The sequence below is a fragment of the Microcaecilia unicolor genome, chromosome 9, assembly GCF_901765095.1.
Source record: "Microcaecilia unicolor chromosome 9, aMicUni1.1, whole genome shotgun sequence".
In the NCBI taxonomy this organism is placed as follows: domain Eukaryota; kingdom Metazoa; phylum Chordata; class Amphibia; order Gymnophiona; family Siphonopidae; genus Microcaecilia; species Microcaecilia unicolor.
The window spans coordinates 5505431-5522917 of record NC_044039.1 but is presented as its reverse complement, the minus strand read 5'-3'; the positions used below and the strand labels follow the sequence as shown (position 1 = coordinate 5522917).

The 17487-nt window shown below is 44.6% G+C and overlaps 2 protein-coding genes across 2 annotated transcripts in view; both read left to right on the top strand.

Annotated features, from left to right (window-relative positions):
• VWF (von Willebrand factor) overlaps positions 1 to 4327 on the top strand; it is a 235651-nt gene extending 231324 nt beyond the window's left edge. The window contains exons 51-52 of the mRNA XM_030215570.1: positions 1822 to 1919; positions 3712 to 4327. Of these exons, the coding sequence (XP_030071430.1) occupies positions 1822 to 1919; positions 3712 to 3900 (287 nt within the window). The 3' untranslated portion in view covers positions 3901 to 4327. The remainder of the gene's footprint in view (positions 1 to 1821; positions 1920 to 3711) is intronic.
• A 4154-nt stretch (positions 4328 to 8481) lies between these two features.
• Positions 8482 to 17487, top strand: part of ANO2 (anoctamin 2) — a 242727-nt gene continuing 233721 nt past the window's right edge. Inside the window, 2 exon segments of the mRNA XM_030215259.1 lie at positions 8482 to 8842; positions 15887 to 16038. Of these exon segments, the coding sequence (XP_030071119.1) occupies positions 8692 to 8842; positions 15887 to 16038 (303 nt within the window). The 5' untranslated portion in view covers positions 8482 to 8691.

Sequence of the window (17487 nt, the reverse complement as noted above, 5' to 3'; positions counted from 1 at the left end):
GGGATCGGTGCTGGGGCTGATTCTGTTCAATATATATGTGAGTGACATTGCCAAAGGGTTAGAAGGTAAAGTTTGCCTTTTTGCGAATGATACTAAGATTTGTAACAGAGTAGACACCCGGGAGGGAGTGGAAAACATTAAAAAAGGATCTGCAGAAGCTAGAAGAATGGTCTAAGGTTTGGCAATTAAAATTCAATGCAAAGTGATGCACTTAGGGAGTAAAACTCCATGGGACACGTATGTGTTCGGCGGTGAGAGTCTGATATGTACAGACGGGGAGAGGTATCTTGGGGTGATAGTATCTGAGGATCTGAAGGTGACGAAACAGTGTGACAAGACGGTGGCCGTAGCTAGAAGGTTGCTAGGCTGTATAGAGAGAGGTGTGACCAGCAGAAGAAAGGAGGTGTTGATGCCCCTGTATAAGTCATTGGTGAGGCCCCACCTGGAGTATTGTGTTCAGTTTTGGAGGCCGTATCTTGCTAAGGATGTAAAAAGAATTGAAGCGGTGCAAAGAAAAGCTACAAGAATGGTATGGGATTTGCATACAAGACATATGAGGAGAGACTTGCTGACCTGAACATGTATACCCGGGAGGAAAGGAGGAACAGGGGTGATATGATACAGACGTTCAAATATTTGAAAGGTATTAATCCGCAAACGAACTTTTTCCGTAGATGGGAAGGCGGTAGAACTAGAGGACATGAATTGAGGTTGAAGGGGGGCAGACTCAAGAAAAATGTCATGAAGTATTTTTTCATGAAGAGAGTGGTGGATACTTGGAATGCCCTCCCGAGGGAGGTGGTGGAGATGAAAACAGTAACGGAATTCAAAAATGTGTGGGATAAACATAAAGGAATCCTGTTTAGAAGGAATGGATCCTCAGAAGCTTAGCAGAGATTGGGTGGCAGAGCCGGTGGTTGGGAGGCGGGGCTAGTGGTTGGGAGGCGGGGCTAGTGCTGGGCAGACTTTTACAGTCTGTGCCCTGACAATGGCAGATACAAATCAAGGTCAGGTATACACATAAAGTAGCACATACGAGTTTATCTTGTGGGCAGACTGGATGGACCGTACAGGTCTTTTTCTGCCGTCATCTACTATGTTACTATTTGGAAAGAGTAAACAAACAATTCACATCCACCTGTTCCACTCCGTTCATTATTTTATAGACATCTAGCATCTCTTCCCTCAGCTGTCTCTTCTCCAGCTTGAACAGCCCTAAACCTCTCTAGCCTTTCATCACAGGAATCTCAACCCATCCCCTCTGTCATTTTTGTGGCCCTTCTCTGTACCTTTTTGTACTCTGTTAAATCTTTTTTTTGAGATGTGATAAGCAGGACTGCACAGAATATTCTAGCTGCAGTCACACCATAGAGTGTTGCAAAGGCATTGCAATATTCTCTGTTTTCTTCTCCATTCCTTTCCTAATGATTCCTATCATTCTATTTGCTTTCTTAGCTGCTGCTGCACAATGAGCAGAGAGTTTCAACGTATTATTTATGATGATGCATAGATCTTTTTCCAAGGTGGTGTCTCTTAATTTGTAATCTTGCATCATGTAGCTAAAAATTTGGGTTGCTCTTCCCTACATGCGCTTTTCCACATTGAATTTCATCCATAATGGCAGATGAATCTCAATGTGAACAAGTGCAAAGTGGCACGTATAGGGAACAGCAACCTAAACTTTTGGTCGACATTTTAGAAGGTGATGCCATCCAACTTTATGGCAGTGAATGATTAGGTGACTTCTATGAAAGCACCATCTTTGTAATGAGGGTCCTTCGGGAGCGAGGTTCAAATGACATTCCTGATCTGGTGCTGTAGGTTTGGAGTCGGAATGCAGACACACGACTGGAGAGCTGAAATACATAAAGATTGATGACTGTATGACTGAAAAGCAACTTCATATCCAGTTCTGCGAGGTAAGGAAATACATTCTTATTTTACCAGAGGCTTTAATGTTGTTCATCTACTATAATAAAACGCAGCCTCAACGTTCTGAGGACACTGACGTCACTGAAGTCACTTACACACCGGTTCGTGGTTTCATGGTGGTGAAGCCACCACAACATCTTCATGCCCCGCCCTCGCGTCACACGTGATGACGTCGAGGGCGGAACACGAAAACAAATTTACGCACGGGGAGCAGTAGGGAAACACGCTCCGCGTGTTTCCCTACTCCTCCCCTTCCAACAAATCCCAGCCGCCGCTGACGTGCACATGAACCCCGCCCCTTTCGCCACATAGCCCCGCCCACGGTAGCACACGCTTAACCTCACCAACCTCCCTCCCTCCCTGTCACCTCCCCTCCCCTTATGCGTGTCTCCCTGGTGGTCTAGAGGTACCTGTTCCGTCGGCCCAGGAAAGAAAGAGCCCCCTCTTTCCTCCCGTAGCGGTGGCTTCCTTGCTGCATGGTGTGGGAGTCCGGCTCTCGGCGTTTCAAAATGGCCGCCGAGAGTTCAAGCTGCCTTGCGAGACTTCAACTCTCGGCGGCCATTTTGAAATGCCGAGAGCCGAACTCCCACAGCACGCAGCAAGGAAGCCACCGCTACGGGAGGAAAGAGGGGGCTCTTTCTTTCCTGGGCCGACGGAACAGGTACCGGAAGGGGAGGGGAAGGGAGTCCTGTGCCCGCTAGTGCCCGTTTCATCGGCGCCAGAAACGGGCCATTTTTACTAGTGTTTATTAAAATATTTGATTAACCACTATTACAATGCTCAGACCATAGCGGCTTACAATAAAAAAATGTTAAAAAAGGAATTAAAATATAGGAAATATACAAACCAATCACACCAAGACTGTATGAGACACACAAGGTCAGATATACAATCATCTACACACTACTAACCACTGAGTCCAAGCAGAACCAGTGATCTCAGAGCGCTCCTGCAGACGTTCTGAACGCCAGTTCAAAATAGTGCGCTTTCAAAAGGGATTCGAATATAAAGAAAGACATTTCAGACCTAAGAAGAGGGGGGTAAGTCATTCCACCAAAAGGGTAACAGAAGGAAGAAGGCAGAAATATGGGTAGACTCATAGGGGTCCTTTTACTAAGCTGCGGGGAAAAGGGGATCTGAAATAGCAGTGGAGGCTGTTTTTCCCATGCACCAGGGCCCTTTTTACCGCAGCCGGTAAATGCCTATGTGGTTTCCGATTTCCGCAACGTTAGCGCTCTGCTAGGGAAAATAAACTTCCTGGAGCGCGGAAATGGCATGTGCTTCAGTCGGAACCACTGCTGGTGGCCGCGTTGGCCTTTCTGCCGCTTTGTAAAAGACCCCCCCTCCCTTAGTGAGCCATTCAAGGTGAGGAATGAACAAGTCTATTGGAGTCCAGGGAGCGTAGTGCATGGGAAGGGGTTTCGGGGACAGTGGAAGAGGAGATATAAGAAGGAGATCTAAGGCAGAGTGCCTTATGGGTTAGGCAAAGAATTTTGAACCAAAGTCTGAATTTAATGGACAACGAGTGCAAATGAAAGATGTGATGACGCGGATAGGCAATACCAATATCCAGATTAGGCCTAGGTATTGAACGTCTGCGTCTTTTCCTGTCCACAGCAGTCAGTTCTAAAATGTAGCTGACCTCCACAGGCTCAGTATTTCCATAAATAAATACATATCTATTTCCCATGTAATCCTCCAGGCCAGACAGCATTTGAATTGAATATGGCAACTTGGGTCTCCTAACGGTTTTTTTTTTTTTTCCTTTTTCATTTTCAGGGCAAATGTACAAGCAGGGCTATCTACTCCATTCAGACTAACAGCATGGAAGATCAATGCATCTGCTGTTCAGCCACACAAACGGAACTGATGAAAGTGCCCCTCCGCTGTGCCAACGGCAGCCTGGTAGAACACGAAATACTACACGCCAAGCAATGCGAGTGCTTATCTCACAAATGCACAAAGTAAATCTTTGGCAAACACAATCCTTCCATCTGCAATATTCTAGACTTGGAAATGCCATTCTGATGACTGTTTCTAGAGGCTCCTTTGCCCTTCTGATGACTGTTTCTAGAGGCTCCTTTGTGACTGTTTTTTAGGTAAATTACAATAGAGAAGGTGTCTACCTTGGGTGATATTGACTGAGCTACTTTGGTTTATAGAGCTGCAAGGAACCTTAAATTCTGCACTAAATTTTTCCCAGGATGTCAGGCTGATGTGTTAATCATGACATATAGATCAATAACAAACATACTCCAGCAGGGTGAAATTTTCACTATTTTTTTTTTCAAGGAGATGGACCTACAGTTATTCTGTTTTACCTGGCAATATTTCATTTTCTGAAGCTGTTAATTTTTTTTATGGATGATTAATAAAGCATCTATATTCAACTACTTTGAAGGCTGTGACTTCTATTGATTTCTAGGTGATTCTCTGGGGGTTACTTTAGAAGCCTTATTCATGATTTCCATATGGAAATACCAGCATTCATACATGTGTATCACCTACATGTGTAAAAATCTATTTCAGAAAGCTGCTATTTACACAGGGAGAGCCACACTGGATAGAGGTTTTAAGGGGCGTGGTTTGGATGGAGCATGGAACATAAGAATAGCCATACTGGGTCAGACTGATGGTCCATCTAGCCCAGTTTTCTGCTTCCAGCAGTGGCCAGTCCAGGTCACAAGTAGCGTCATTCTGGAATCCCAAAAAGGTAGCAAGATTTCCAGAATCCCAAAGAGCAGCAACATTCCAGATTCCCAAAGAATAGCAAGATTCCGGAATCCCAAAGAATGGCAAGATTCTATGCTACCAATCCCAGGGACAGAAGTGGCTTTCCCCATTTCTCTCTCAATAGCAGATTATTGACTTTTCCTCCGGAAACTTGTCAAAACCTTTTTTTAAACCCAGATACTCTAACTGCTGTTACCATATCATCCAGCAACGAGTTCCAGAACTTAATTATTTGTGAAAAAAATATTTCCTCCTATTTGTTTTAAATGTGCTACTATATAGCTTCATTGAGTGTCCCTTAGTCTTTGTACTTTCTGAAAAAATAAACAATTGATTCACGTTTACCTGCTCTACTCCACCCAGGATTTGTTAAGCATCAATCATATCCTTGTGTCTTCCAAGCTGACGAGCCCTTTCCTCATATGAGGGGAATTCTAATTCCACGTTGGCTTTTACACCTACTCAACAGCACATATAGGTTTTAAAAATGTGCTTGTTTCATGAAGGATTAAGGGAGTCATTCTCCTTAATATCTTCTAGTTTATATCCACCTCCAAAATGAAATCATGTGGAAGCATCCGAGTCTGTGCTGTTCATTTTTTGAACATATACGTTTCTAAAATGGCTGCTCTCACTACATTTGCTGCAGCTATTTTAAAAGTGACTCTGCGTCAGCAGATCCTTTTCAAAATGCCACCAAGTAAAAGTTTTATTAAAAATGTTCTATCCCACCCATCAGTATATACCATCTGGTGGTATAGTCTAAAAGCTGGGGAAGACAAGGTAATCAAAACTCAACAACGCATGACAGGGAAGAGGGTGGGACTACAATTTTTTTGTAGGATTCATAGAGGCATATTTTCAAAGCACTTAGCCTCCCAAAGTTCCATAGAAACCTATGGAACTTAGCCTCCCAAAGTGCTTTGAAAATAAGCCTGACAGTAACATAGTAGATGACGGTAGAAAAAGACCTGCACGGTCCATCCACTCTGCCCAACAAGATAACTCATATGTGCTACTTTTTATACCCTACTTTGATTTGTACCTGTCCTCTTCAGGGCACAGACCGTATAAGTCTGCCCAGCACTATCCCCGCCTCCCAACCACCAGCCCCACCTCCCAACCACCAGCTCTGGCACAGACCGTATAAGTCTGCCCAGCACTATCCCCGCCTCCCAACCACCAGCCCCGCCTCCTGCCACCGGTTCTGGCACAGACCATATAAGTCTGCCCAGCACTATCCCTGCCTCCCACCACCGGCTCTGGCACAGACCGTGTAAGGCTGCCCAGCACTATCCCCACCTCCCAACCACCAGTCCCGTCTCCCACCACCAGCTCTGGCACAGATCGTATAAGTCTGCCCAGCACTATCCCTGCCTCCCACCACCGGCTCTGCCACCCGATCTCGACTAAGCTCCTGAGGATCCATTCCTTCTGCACAGGATTCCTTTATGTTTATCCCACGCATGTTTGAATTCCGTTACCGTTTTCATTTCCACCACCTCCCGCGGGAGGGCATTCCAAGCATCCACTACTCTCTCCGTGAAAAAATACTTCCTGACATCTTTCCTGAGTCTGCCCCCCTTCAATCTCATTTCATGTCCTCTCGTTCTACCGCCTTCGCATCTCCGGAAAAGGTTCGTTTGCGGATTAATACCTTTCAAATATTTGAACGTCTGTATCATATCACCCCTGTTTCTCCTGATTCAGGGGGGATGACACACAATTGAGCTTGTCTTCACCTGATATCCACGTTCTGTGTAAACTGTGGCTTCATAGCCTCTCCTTTCTATAGTGTCTGAGCCACACGTGACAGATGTAACTGTGAAATGTTCAGAAGTCAATTTGTAAACTACAGAAAGAGAGAGGAAGTGTGGAGTTTGTGGAGCGCTGGGGAGTGAGGGAGGGGTGTCACAGGGGAAATAACACCATACGGGGAAGAGAAACATCTCACTGGAGGTCCAGTAGGACAGGGACAGGTTTTTTATTATAAGCAAATACTTACAACATTGGGCTGAACGATCACAAATCTGTGTGTGTGGTCGGTCCACAAGAATGTTTTTATAGTGGGCTAATGTTCATGCATCCATATTTTAGCCTGTTATATTCTGAAATTGTGACCCTGTATCCACCAAATAGTTCTACAGTCCTTCAAAACCAGGTGTGCTAGCTAATTAGGTAAAACAAAAATGCTAAACATTTTAAGTGGCCACATCCTGGGGTCAGACAGACTGCATTTGGCTTCAGACAGCACCCTGGATGCCCCCATTATAAAGAACTCCTAATCATTGTACGTCTCTGCTAGCATCAGCGTGTATTTTTGACGTGCACCGATGCCACCTTTTACCACAGCGGGTAAAAGGTAGGTCTTTCTTTTCTTTTTTTTTTTCTTTTTTTTTTAAGAAACGGCCATGTGGCCAGTGAAGCACTTGCCAAGTGGCCATTGTGGGAGGGGGGCCCCTTGCCACCACCCATTGAGGTGCCAGTAAAGGCTCCCATGCTAACCCAGTGGTAACCAGGCAGCACGCGGCACTGCCTGATTACCGCCGGGTACACATTGGCGCGCTACAAAAATAATTATTTTTGTAGCACCAGATATGACAGCACGCTGGAGGTGGGAACTACTGCCGGGCTGCTGTGGACTACGGTAGCCCGGTGGTAGTTCCCTTTTAGCTAGCGGTAAGCCCGCGTTGGGCACGCAGCGTATTGTGCTCCAGCGTTCTTATGGGTTTCATACTCCCTGTGATGCTGTTTAATTTCAACCATATTGACCCCTGAAGAAAGCTTGTTGCCAAAACATGGCCCATGTAGGGTCGTTTGGTTCAGTTGACTCTTTGCGAATAAACATTTTGGACGCTCTTACTCCTTGCTTGCGTTGGTCATTTGGACTTTTTGTTCCGCTTTCGCTCCTTCGTTTTTGGAAGTTGTGGACCCCCTTTTTGCACTTGGAAAGGAAAAAAAACACAAAACTCCCACATAGAAATGTCAAAAAAAAACTTGAGGACCAACCACGCAGCTATGTACACCCGTAATCTCATCTGCTTTAAATGTTTTCCAAGCAAGGGGGCCTTCTCCGATTCACATCTGGTAACAGTCATTGCATATCATGGACGTCTGAGATCCATCCTGAAACAACAGGAAATGGATAAGTTGTAGGTATGAGAACTGGGGGTTCAGGTGGAGCTGGTAAGTCTGGGATTAAGGAATTTATATCTAGAAGCAGTTATGTGCTGGAAGGTTGGTCAACCTCACACCTACCTTGGCTGAATCTCTTCATAATGGTCACTAATAAATAAATCCCCAAGAAATAAATGCATCAGATTTTGATCTATTAGACTGAAACACCTCAGTTTCAAATTCTAGTACAAGGATTAGGCTTGAAGTTTGCTTCTTTCTAATCCATAGGGCAAAACGTAAAAAGGGTCTGACAGCAGTAAGAGTTTCCGAACATTCGAATAACTTTTGTTGATATATCAACCTGGACCTTTCATTCCCCTGAATCAATTAAAAGTGAGCAATGCCTCCACTGGAATCTTCCCAGCAGGTGTAACACTGCTCTACCTCTTGCAATTTGCAAGATAATTTTATTAATATTTGATTTCAGCCATGTGTCTGGTGTAACTTGAGAAAGGGAAAATGCGGGGTGTATAAATTGCCATCTGTCACCGGCGATTGCAAGAGAAGCAGGGGCTTGGAGAGCAGATTCGTTCTTTCTTCCGTATAAAGAAGGCAAATCAGCCCACGTTTTTTCTGGGGGCATTGCAAATTGTTCTTTCTTTCTCTCTCTCTCTCTCTCTGTTGGGTATGAGGGTTTCCTCTTTCTTTTTGTGAATGATTTGCAGCATGTCAGGTTCATTCATATTGGGAACGGATGCAAAGCTTTGCAGAGTTAGCACAAAGACGAGCCATCATGGCTCCCTGGCTTGTTGCTGATCATTCTGTTGCCCTGTGCTGCTGATTAATGGAGCAGAAGGTTGGCTAATTAGCTTCAGCCTGTGATTCACCTAGAAGGAGACTCAAGCTGGGATGGAATTAACTGCCAAGGCAATTCGCACATTAAGTCACATTAGGAGCAGAAGCAACGTGTACTCAGTCACCCATCATCCTACGGACACCAGCTCCGCTTGCAGCCAAATCCCCATCTGTGACTTGGAAGCTTCTCCTGCACAGCCTGCAGGTAGGTCTCCCCTTCCAAATACATCAGGAAGGGTCGAGGGATCTTAGGAAGGGGCTGACATTTGCAGAGGGGTAACCCCAGCGCCTAATCCCCCAAAGGGAGCTGCAACAGGTGTGGACAGACAGACTCTGCGGGTTGTTCCTGGATTTACTGCGCTGTTCTGTTGCTTAATGGAAATGGGACTTGGTATATTGGGGGATACCTGTAATTTCTGAGAGTTGCATGAGCGGGCAAAGGAAGAAAAATAAAATAAAAGGAACCCAAGATGAAATAAGAAAGAATGCTTTGGAATTGTGTAAACTAAAATGGCCAAAGGCCTTTTCACAAAGAAGCTTAAGCTCTGAAGGTCACAACCTAAATAGAAGCTATTTAATGCCTGTTAATCCCTTGTTTACCTGTGAATAATTTTTAGAGGGGTGGGGTGGGGGGGGGGGCTTTGATTTAGGTTTGGCATATAGAGAGGTTTAGTTTCTAATAAAACTTTACTGCATTTGCTAAGAAATGATTAAGGCACTGGTTCCCAAACCTGTTGGTCCTGGAGGCACCCCAGCCAGTCAGGTTTTCAGGATACCCACAACCACAATGAATATTCATGAGAGAGATTTGTATGCACTGCCTCTACTGCTTGCAAATCTCTTTCATGAATACTCGGTGGGTATCCTGAAAACCTGACTGATAAGCAAGGCGCAGTGCCCCCACGGGTGCACGGAGCCACCTATAATATGGCGCCGTGCCCCGGGTTACCATATGGCTCCAGAAAAAGGAGGACGGATTGAGCCAGCCGGGTTTTACTTCCATTGCTTTTCCATTGAAAGCAATGGAAGTAAAACCTGGCTGGCTCAATCCGTCCTCCTTTTTCTGGAGCCATATGGTAACCCTACCGATGGGCATGCGCCCCGGGCCAGCAGGGTGCAAGCGAGGCTTGATGGGCATGTTCCTGCCGCCCGAATGGCACCCCGCTGAAAAGGGGGAAGAGCTACAAAGGGGTTTAAAAACCCCTGGGCGGAGCCCGGACGGCCTCTTCAGGCGTCCGGGCACCAGCATACACCCAACCCCCCCCCCCTCCCCAGTTTACTGTGAATTGTACCTGTATATATCTTGTCGCAGCTTTGGTGGGGTACCCAAGCCTGATGGTATAAGCTAGGCAGCTAGGATAGCTGCACTTATGGTTGAGCTCCCCTGCTGTGCGGCGGGGAGCAATGTTTATGATCGGTCAGTCTTGCTAATGCGGCGGACTCGGTTGGATAATGAGCCGAAGGCTGAATGTTGGATAAATGAGACAAAGGCTGAATTCGGCTTGGGTATACCTAAGGTTTTAAAATGTGTTGTATCTAAATAAAGCTGCGGCCAAGTTGTCCCATATTTAAGAAAATGCCATGTGTCGGGTGATTATTATTGTGTTGTTATTGTAAATATCAGATAACCTATATGTCCGAGGGGTCTCGGTTGCCTATATTATGGGAACCACTAGATTAAGGGCCATTTTACTAGAGGGTGGGAAGATTTAGCACTTTCTGCATGTCAACAGCAAACATTAATGTGTGGTAATTGCAGGGGGGCATTACTTGCCTTGGCAGTCAGTGTGGATTTGAATTATCTGCCCTAGCATGTAAAGCAGCCCAGGCTCAAACCTACCAAAATGTTGACGCCCATGGTGGTACAACCCATCATCCCCACTCTATCTTCCCCCTCAACTCTCATCTGATTCCCCCCTCTGACCCCCAATCTCCTCAATTCCCACGATGCCTCATCCCTTTATCTGATCCCCTTAAGAGAATCCTCTATGACCCCCCCCCCCCAACCCCAGATCTGATCCCTGATAAACCCCTCCCTTGAATACAGGCTCTATCCACATATTCCCAAGGAAACTCCATTCCACTCTCTAGGGTACTTTAGACCCCTACCCACCCAGGACTGATCTGTAGGTGGTCCCTGGCAGGAGTGGTCCCCATCTGACTTCAGGTGCAAATACAGCAGCAACGACCCCTAGTGGTAGTTTTGTGGTACTACACTAGGGGTCAGCCTTCCATATCACATATTCCATATTCCCTGCCCATATCTTACCCATCTCCTGGCCCTACCTAAGGGTATTTCTTACAAAGCTTCACTAGCAATTCTTGTGTGGCAAATGAGAGGAAGCCCATTCAATTCATACGGGTTTCCTCTCATTTGCTGCACGGGAATCACTAGTACGGTTTAGTAAAAGGGGCAGTAAGTTAGGCCTGGTGCAGGGTTTTTTTTTTTTTTTTAAACTGTACTGCTGGTTTCAATGCATTGTAGAGATTACTGCAGTTCAGTACTACTGTCTACCACATGGTAAAACCCATGCAAACTGTCTAATTCATCTTAGTAAAGAGCCCCTAAGGACACTAACTTGATTACTAGGAATTCGGAATCAAGAAAAACAGCATTTATTTATTTGGATTTATTTACCATCTTTTTGAAGGAATTCATTCAAGGCAGTGTACAGTAAGCATAAATCAAACATGAGCAATAGACAATTACAGCAGTAAAAATATTCAAAAGCAATGTAAAGTATGGCATGGTATACTACTTACGTCAACACAATACTAGTACTACTACTATAAATCATAGCGCTACCAGTCGTACGCAGCACTTCACAATACGCAATAGAACATTATAGGTGATAGCGAAGGGTAAAGCAAAGATGTAACGTGTAGGAAGGGTTAGAAAGTAAGGTGATTCATTTAAAGAAAGTTGCACATGAGGTCAGAGAAATGGTTAAATGTTATCTCAGCAAGGGTAGGAGTGGATAAACATGTCCTGCTGCAGTATATGCAGCCTGAGTACTCCTTGTGTGTGTGAGTGAGACTAATGAGTTAGTTACTTCTTCCGTTAAAGGCTTGGTTGAAGAGCCAAGCTTTCACCTGCTTCCTGAAGTAGAGGTAGTCTTGTGTTAACATTAAGTTATTTATACTAACATTGTAGAAAGTAGGAAGAGTTAGAAAGTAAGGTGATTGATTTAAAGAAAGTTGCACATGAGTTCAGAGAAATGGTTAAATATTATCTCACCTAGGGTAGGAGTGGATAAACATGTCCCGCTGCAGTATGTGCAGCCCGAGTCAATCCTTGTGTGTGTGAGTGAGACTAACAAGTTAGTTACTTCTTCCGTTAAAGGCTTGGTTGAAGAGCCAAGCTTTCACCTGCTTCCTGAAGTAGAGGTAGTATTGTGTTAAGGGGAACCTTTCAGGCAATGCATTCCAGAGTGTGGGGGCTACTCCGGAGAAGGCTCGCTTGCAGGTATCACATCGTGCAATGTCTTTTGAAAAGGGTGTGGATAGTGATAGTCCGTGAGAGGACCTTAGTGTCCTTGGCAGTGTGTGGTTATTATATGTTTTGTCATCAGACCCCTGAGGCAGGCGTTTGTTTAACGCCGAAACAAGGCCCGTGTCGGATCATCTGTCAAGGCCCAGTGTTGTCTCAGTCTTGAAGGCCCAGTGTTGCTTTTTTTGTTTGTACATTTCTTGTGTATGCTGTATTACCCTCTCTATCTGTCTAGCATAATATCAATGAAATATCTAATAAGCAAGCAATAAAAAAATTCAAATAACATAGCTACGATACTAATGCTTTCCTACAATACACCTGACCATATAGTTGAGGGGCCAAGTGCAGATATATAGACAGTGAGCACAGCTTCAGCAAATGTAATTTAAGCAGAGGGACCAGTGCAGGCAGCCAAAATGAGTTGTGGCTACTGAGGACACCTCTGAGGTACAGCAGGGAGGGGCAGATACTGTGTCACTGGCAGAGTGGCGAGGGAGAGAGGAGTGAGGTGGTGCTGCTGGGTGGGCCTGAGCTAAGAATGGGTGGGTCTGTGCCCACCCAGGCCTACCTGTAGCTACGTCCTTAATATAACCATGTGACCCTCTGATTGCTATTAGGATTGTGATCGGCGTGCAGAGCCGTTTTCTACAATCAGAAATCAAAAATGCCCTGTACCACTGGGACTTCAGTTTCTGATCATGCATGAATATTATGTCTTCAACAGTCCAGATGCCTGTTGATCCCAGTAAAGTTTTATCCTGGAGTCTCTTCTGAAGGGGATGATAATAAAGCCACAAGGGAAATATCAAAGAATGAATAAATGAAGTGTCAGGTCTCATTAGGAATCACCTAACCTCTCTTCAGATATTCTGCTAGAAGGCCCAGGGGGATACCAGTGGGCTGCAGGGCTGTGAAAGACAGTTACATATCAAGTGCAACACAGTGAAATAATATTCTGCAGAGGCCAGTGTTAACATTGATGTTCTTACTGTACACTGGAAATTATGTCTGGAGGGAGGGTGAGAGATTTCCCATCAGTCTCTTTCTCGCCTCTGCTCATAAATAGTGTCGTTGTGGAGCTAGTCTACTTTAAAGGGACATAAATTCAAAGAAAAGAAAAGGTGATGCCTCTGCTCAGTAATTCTTTTATTTCTTTATCACAAAATTGTAGATCTCTGAAATCGTGGAGCTGGTGTTCCAAATCCAAAACGCTGGTCTAATTAACCCTGTTCCACCCTTGGCAAGGACAAAAAGGGGCATATGTGGGTGGCAAAGTCATTGATTTGATTTATTCATTCATTCGATAAACTACTTAATACAGCGAGGTCTTCTCGTTGAAGATAGGAAGGTGTTGGGTAGGGAGATATGGATTGTTCATAGTTTGATGACGGATATCGTACTGCTGTTAACGTGTGCTTACTTACTTTTCCCTTATTTCTGTATGTTTACAGATGATGGTTGTATTTGTTATGTGTTTTCATCAATAAAATTGTTGCACCTTTACAATGAAACAGCAAAGGCATAACACATTGATACAATGTATCAAAAAAAGCATTACAACCAAGGAAAACTAATTACAAAAAGCTAGGTCTGAAGGCTTTACCAAAGCCAACATAAACTATAGTGCTGCTCATTTCGGAGTTCCAGAAAAAAGTTCTATTCCTAGTGGGAGTCAGTTTGAGTGAGCTGAGAGAGGGGGGGTTGAAGCAAACTTGGTTGAGAAGAGTGAAGCAAGCATTGATACCCTTGTTTGCAAAGATCGGAGAGATATTTAGGGATACCCGTGTGAAGAACCTTGTAGACGAAACACGACAACTTCAACTCGATTTCTTGCAGAAACTGGTAGCCAGTTCAGCTCAGCTAGGATCAGAGAAATATGAGCTTTGTTGTTCCAGGAAATAAATGTCCCTATCTAAGAAGCATCTCCATGCGTAAATAGTAGCATTGGAGTGGGGCATGGTAGAGGCATAGCTTGGGTAGACCTTGTATTGCACATTTTATGAAAGGAATATACTTGTACGGGATAAAATTTCTCCTTTGGGTTTTACACCGATTTAGAGGCACCCAAAGGGGCGTGTCTACTAAACTGTGTTAGTAAATGGCCTTAAGCGCATGCTAATGCAGGACTTTCCCGCGTGCTAAGCCCATTTTGAGTGCACCCAGAAAGTAGGGCAATTTCTGGTATTTCTCTTTCACGTCATGTATCAATGTTGCAATTGGCATAACCTGAAAACATTGACGGGGAGCACTTACTGCATCCTACTTAGGAGCCGCTAAGAGCTCGTGTGTTATGGACACGCTAACCAGTGATTGGAACACACTAGCTAGATAGCACGTCCACACCCATTCTCTACCACTGACATGCTCCCTCCAGAACATTATTAAAAAAATAAATACCACACACAACTGATTACTTACTTGTCGTAAGCACAGATGAACCCTTGCAACACGTTACGGCTATGAGAAGTGCAACCCACCCACAAATAAAAATTCCAAAACATACAAATATTACTATCGGAGAACTGGCTGAGAGCCAAGAGTGCCACTCTTGAGAGATGCTCCCTCCCTGAGACTTGCCCTTTGTTGGTACCTGATTAAGCTGTAGACGTGCTGCAAGCAGGAAAATGTGTGCAAGAAGACATACAATAATGAGCCATCATAAATGACCTAACATCAAAATATCAGAACCAGATAAAACTGAATTCTCTACACCTGATTGCATCAATCAATTTGTCACCAATGAACATTAATGCATTACCCCCTTATCTCTTATGCCTGAAATGTACTGTTTATCCAACTTACTTTATAATTTACTTTAACATTTATGATCTTTAATGTAACACTACTTTGTATTTCTCATTCCGGAAATGGTGATCGCCGTTACGGCATAACGTAAGCCACATTGAGCCTGCAAAGAGGTGGGAAAATGTGGGATACAAATGCAGCAAACAAACAAACAAATAAATAAAAGGATTGCTATCTTTAAGCAGCAACTGCTCTCCTCCAGCCTACTGGCTATAAATCCACCCTTTAAAGACAGACCAAGATAATCTCCACTCTGGAGCAGATCTTGAGCTGACTAGGGCTAGTATTAGATATGCAGGGGTCCAGGGCAGAAACTGGGTAGGGGGGGGCCAAAAGCCCCCTTCCCCCTCCTTGGGCTATGCCTTCTTTAGTTTGAGGCAGGCTTGGGGTCTCCTTAATGCCTTCCCTGGAGCTATGTCACCTTGGTGGACATGGTTGGGTGGGGATGCCTTCTCCCTCCTCTTCCCCCCCCCCCCCCCCGTGTCACTGGCACCATCCAACCTCCTTTTCCTCTCCAACTTCGATAATTTTCTCCTTCCTTCCCTCTACCCAGTGGATTGCAACATCTTTGACCTCTCTTTCTCCTCTTCTTTCCTCTCCACCCCACTCCACTATCCTCCAGAACAGTGTTTTCCAATCTTGCCAGTCAAGTTTTCAAGATATCCACAATGAATATGAATGAGATTGATTTGCCAGTGGTGTACCAAGGGGGGGGGGGGGGCGGTCCGCCCCGGGTGCACACCGCTGGGGGGGGGGGGGGGTGCCACGCACCTGTTGGCTCTTCATTTTCATGCTCCCTTTGCCCCGGAACAGTAGGTTAAATTCTAGTGGCAAAGGGACCTGCAATGGTGAAGTGCCTTCAAATAAAGTCTTTTCAGGACTGTAGGTGGGTTGAGAGGAATGGGGAATTAAGGGTCTGAATATGATCTCTAGCTTTCTCTATTTCATTAGCCCCCTCTCATGCCCCAAAACGACAGCAACCAGAAGCCACGAAGAATTCTTCATCTCATGAATGCTTCGCAGAAATGCAGTACCTGCCAGCTGTGAAACTCAGCCGAATCAATGGGGCTTTCGACTCCTCGTGTGTGGATGCTCATAATTCCGTAAGTGTCCAACTGTATCTCACTGATTTTTTTGGTGCACAATTCCAAGAACAGAAATTTGTCTTGGAAAGAACTGGCTTGTTTGTAGAATGAGATAATTTACTGAGTCAACTTAAGAATACCTTAAGCTTGACTGTAAAGATCACCACATTCCCCTGGATTCTATACAGTGTGCCTAGAGATCCACACCAAAATCCAAGTGTATTCTATAACAGCGCGCATAACTTTAATTGGCTTAAGCTAATTAGCGTTGATAACAGCTCATAATAAGCAATAATGAGCACTAATTGGCAATAATTAGAATTTATGCACACAACTTTCCAAACGCATTCTGTAATACAGTGCGCCTAACTTTTATTGGATGCAGGCAAAACGAGGCTTAGTTATAGGCAGGGAAATGGGCATTTTGCGGGCATTCTGAAATTTACACACGCAGTTATATAATTTGGCCCAGTGCATAGAAATCTATGCACCGGGATTTATGCTACATTTGTTTTGGTGTAAATGTAGGTGTGTAGTTATAAGGCACTGAGATATCAACTAAGCGTATTCTATGCACCATTTATAGAATATACTTAGTCAACACTGATTTCCATACTGATTGTTTTTAGGCACCATATATAGAATCTTCCCCGTTATGGGTAAATTCAATAAATGGCACCAGGATGATGTGCGTTGAGTTGAACGCAAATTGTATAATGGCAGCTTTGCGCAGACCTGCCATTGTAGAACACCACTGTATATGAATATTCAGCACCACTGCCTATGTGGATAGCGACACTTGAGTATATGGATTAAGAATAAATGCCGGAGCCAGCGTACAACTGCTGACTGTGCCAGCTGAAAACTGACCCTTGAGTCTTCTAGATATGAGTAAAATTACCTGAGAGACACTCTACAATACTCAGTTGGGCTTCCCAAATTCTTAAACTTCAGTGAGTATGAAGATTGGTGGCTGTATTGCTCCAGTTCTTTCTGTGCTCTGCTTCAGGGATGAAATGTGAAAAAAAAAAAAAAAAAAAAGGAAAACATTTTCTAGATTCCCAGTTGAATTAGACATGAATAACAATGTTGCTAGTACCGCAGCTTTGAACTGCAAGCCATTGTTAATGTCATAATGTAATTTTCGATTCCTTTGAAAGCTATAAGATCCCACATATACCCCTCTCCTTCCTACCTCCCTTCTTTGTTGAAGCAGAAGGAAAGCTTGAACCAATATCTGGGCTTCTGTGCCGAGAGAGAGAGAAGAGAGAGAAAGATGTGCCGAGAGAGAGAGAGAATGTGTCTTTCCCCCTGGTGCCAGGAGAGAAGCTATGCCACCGGGCCTGTTGCCATGGTGACCCCCACTAGTGGGGACGATTAGGTACCTAGGTAATGAGAGAACAGCGCCCAGATTTACTAAGAAATCACAAACACAAAAACATCTCTCCTGAACGTTGTCTTTCCACC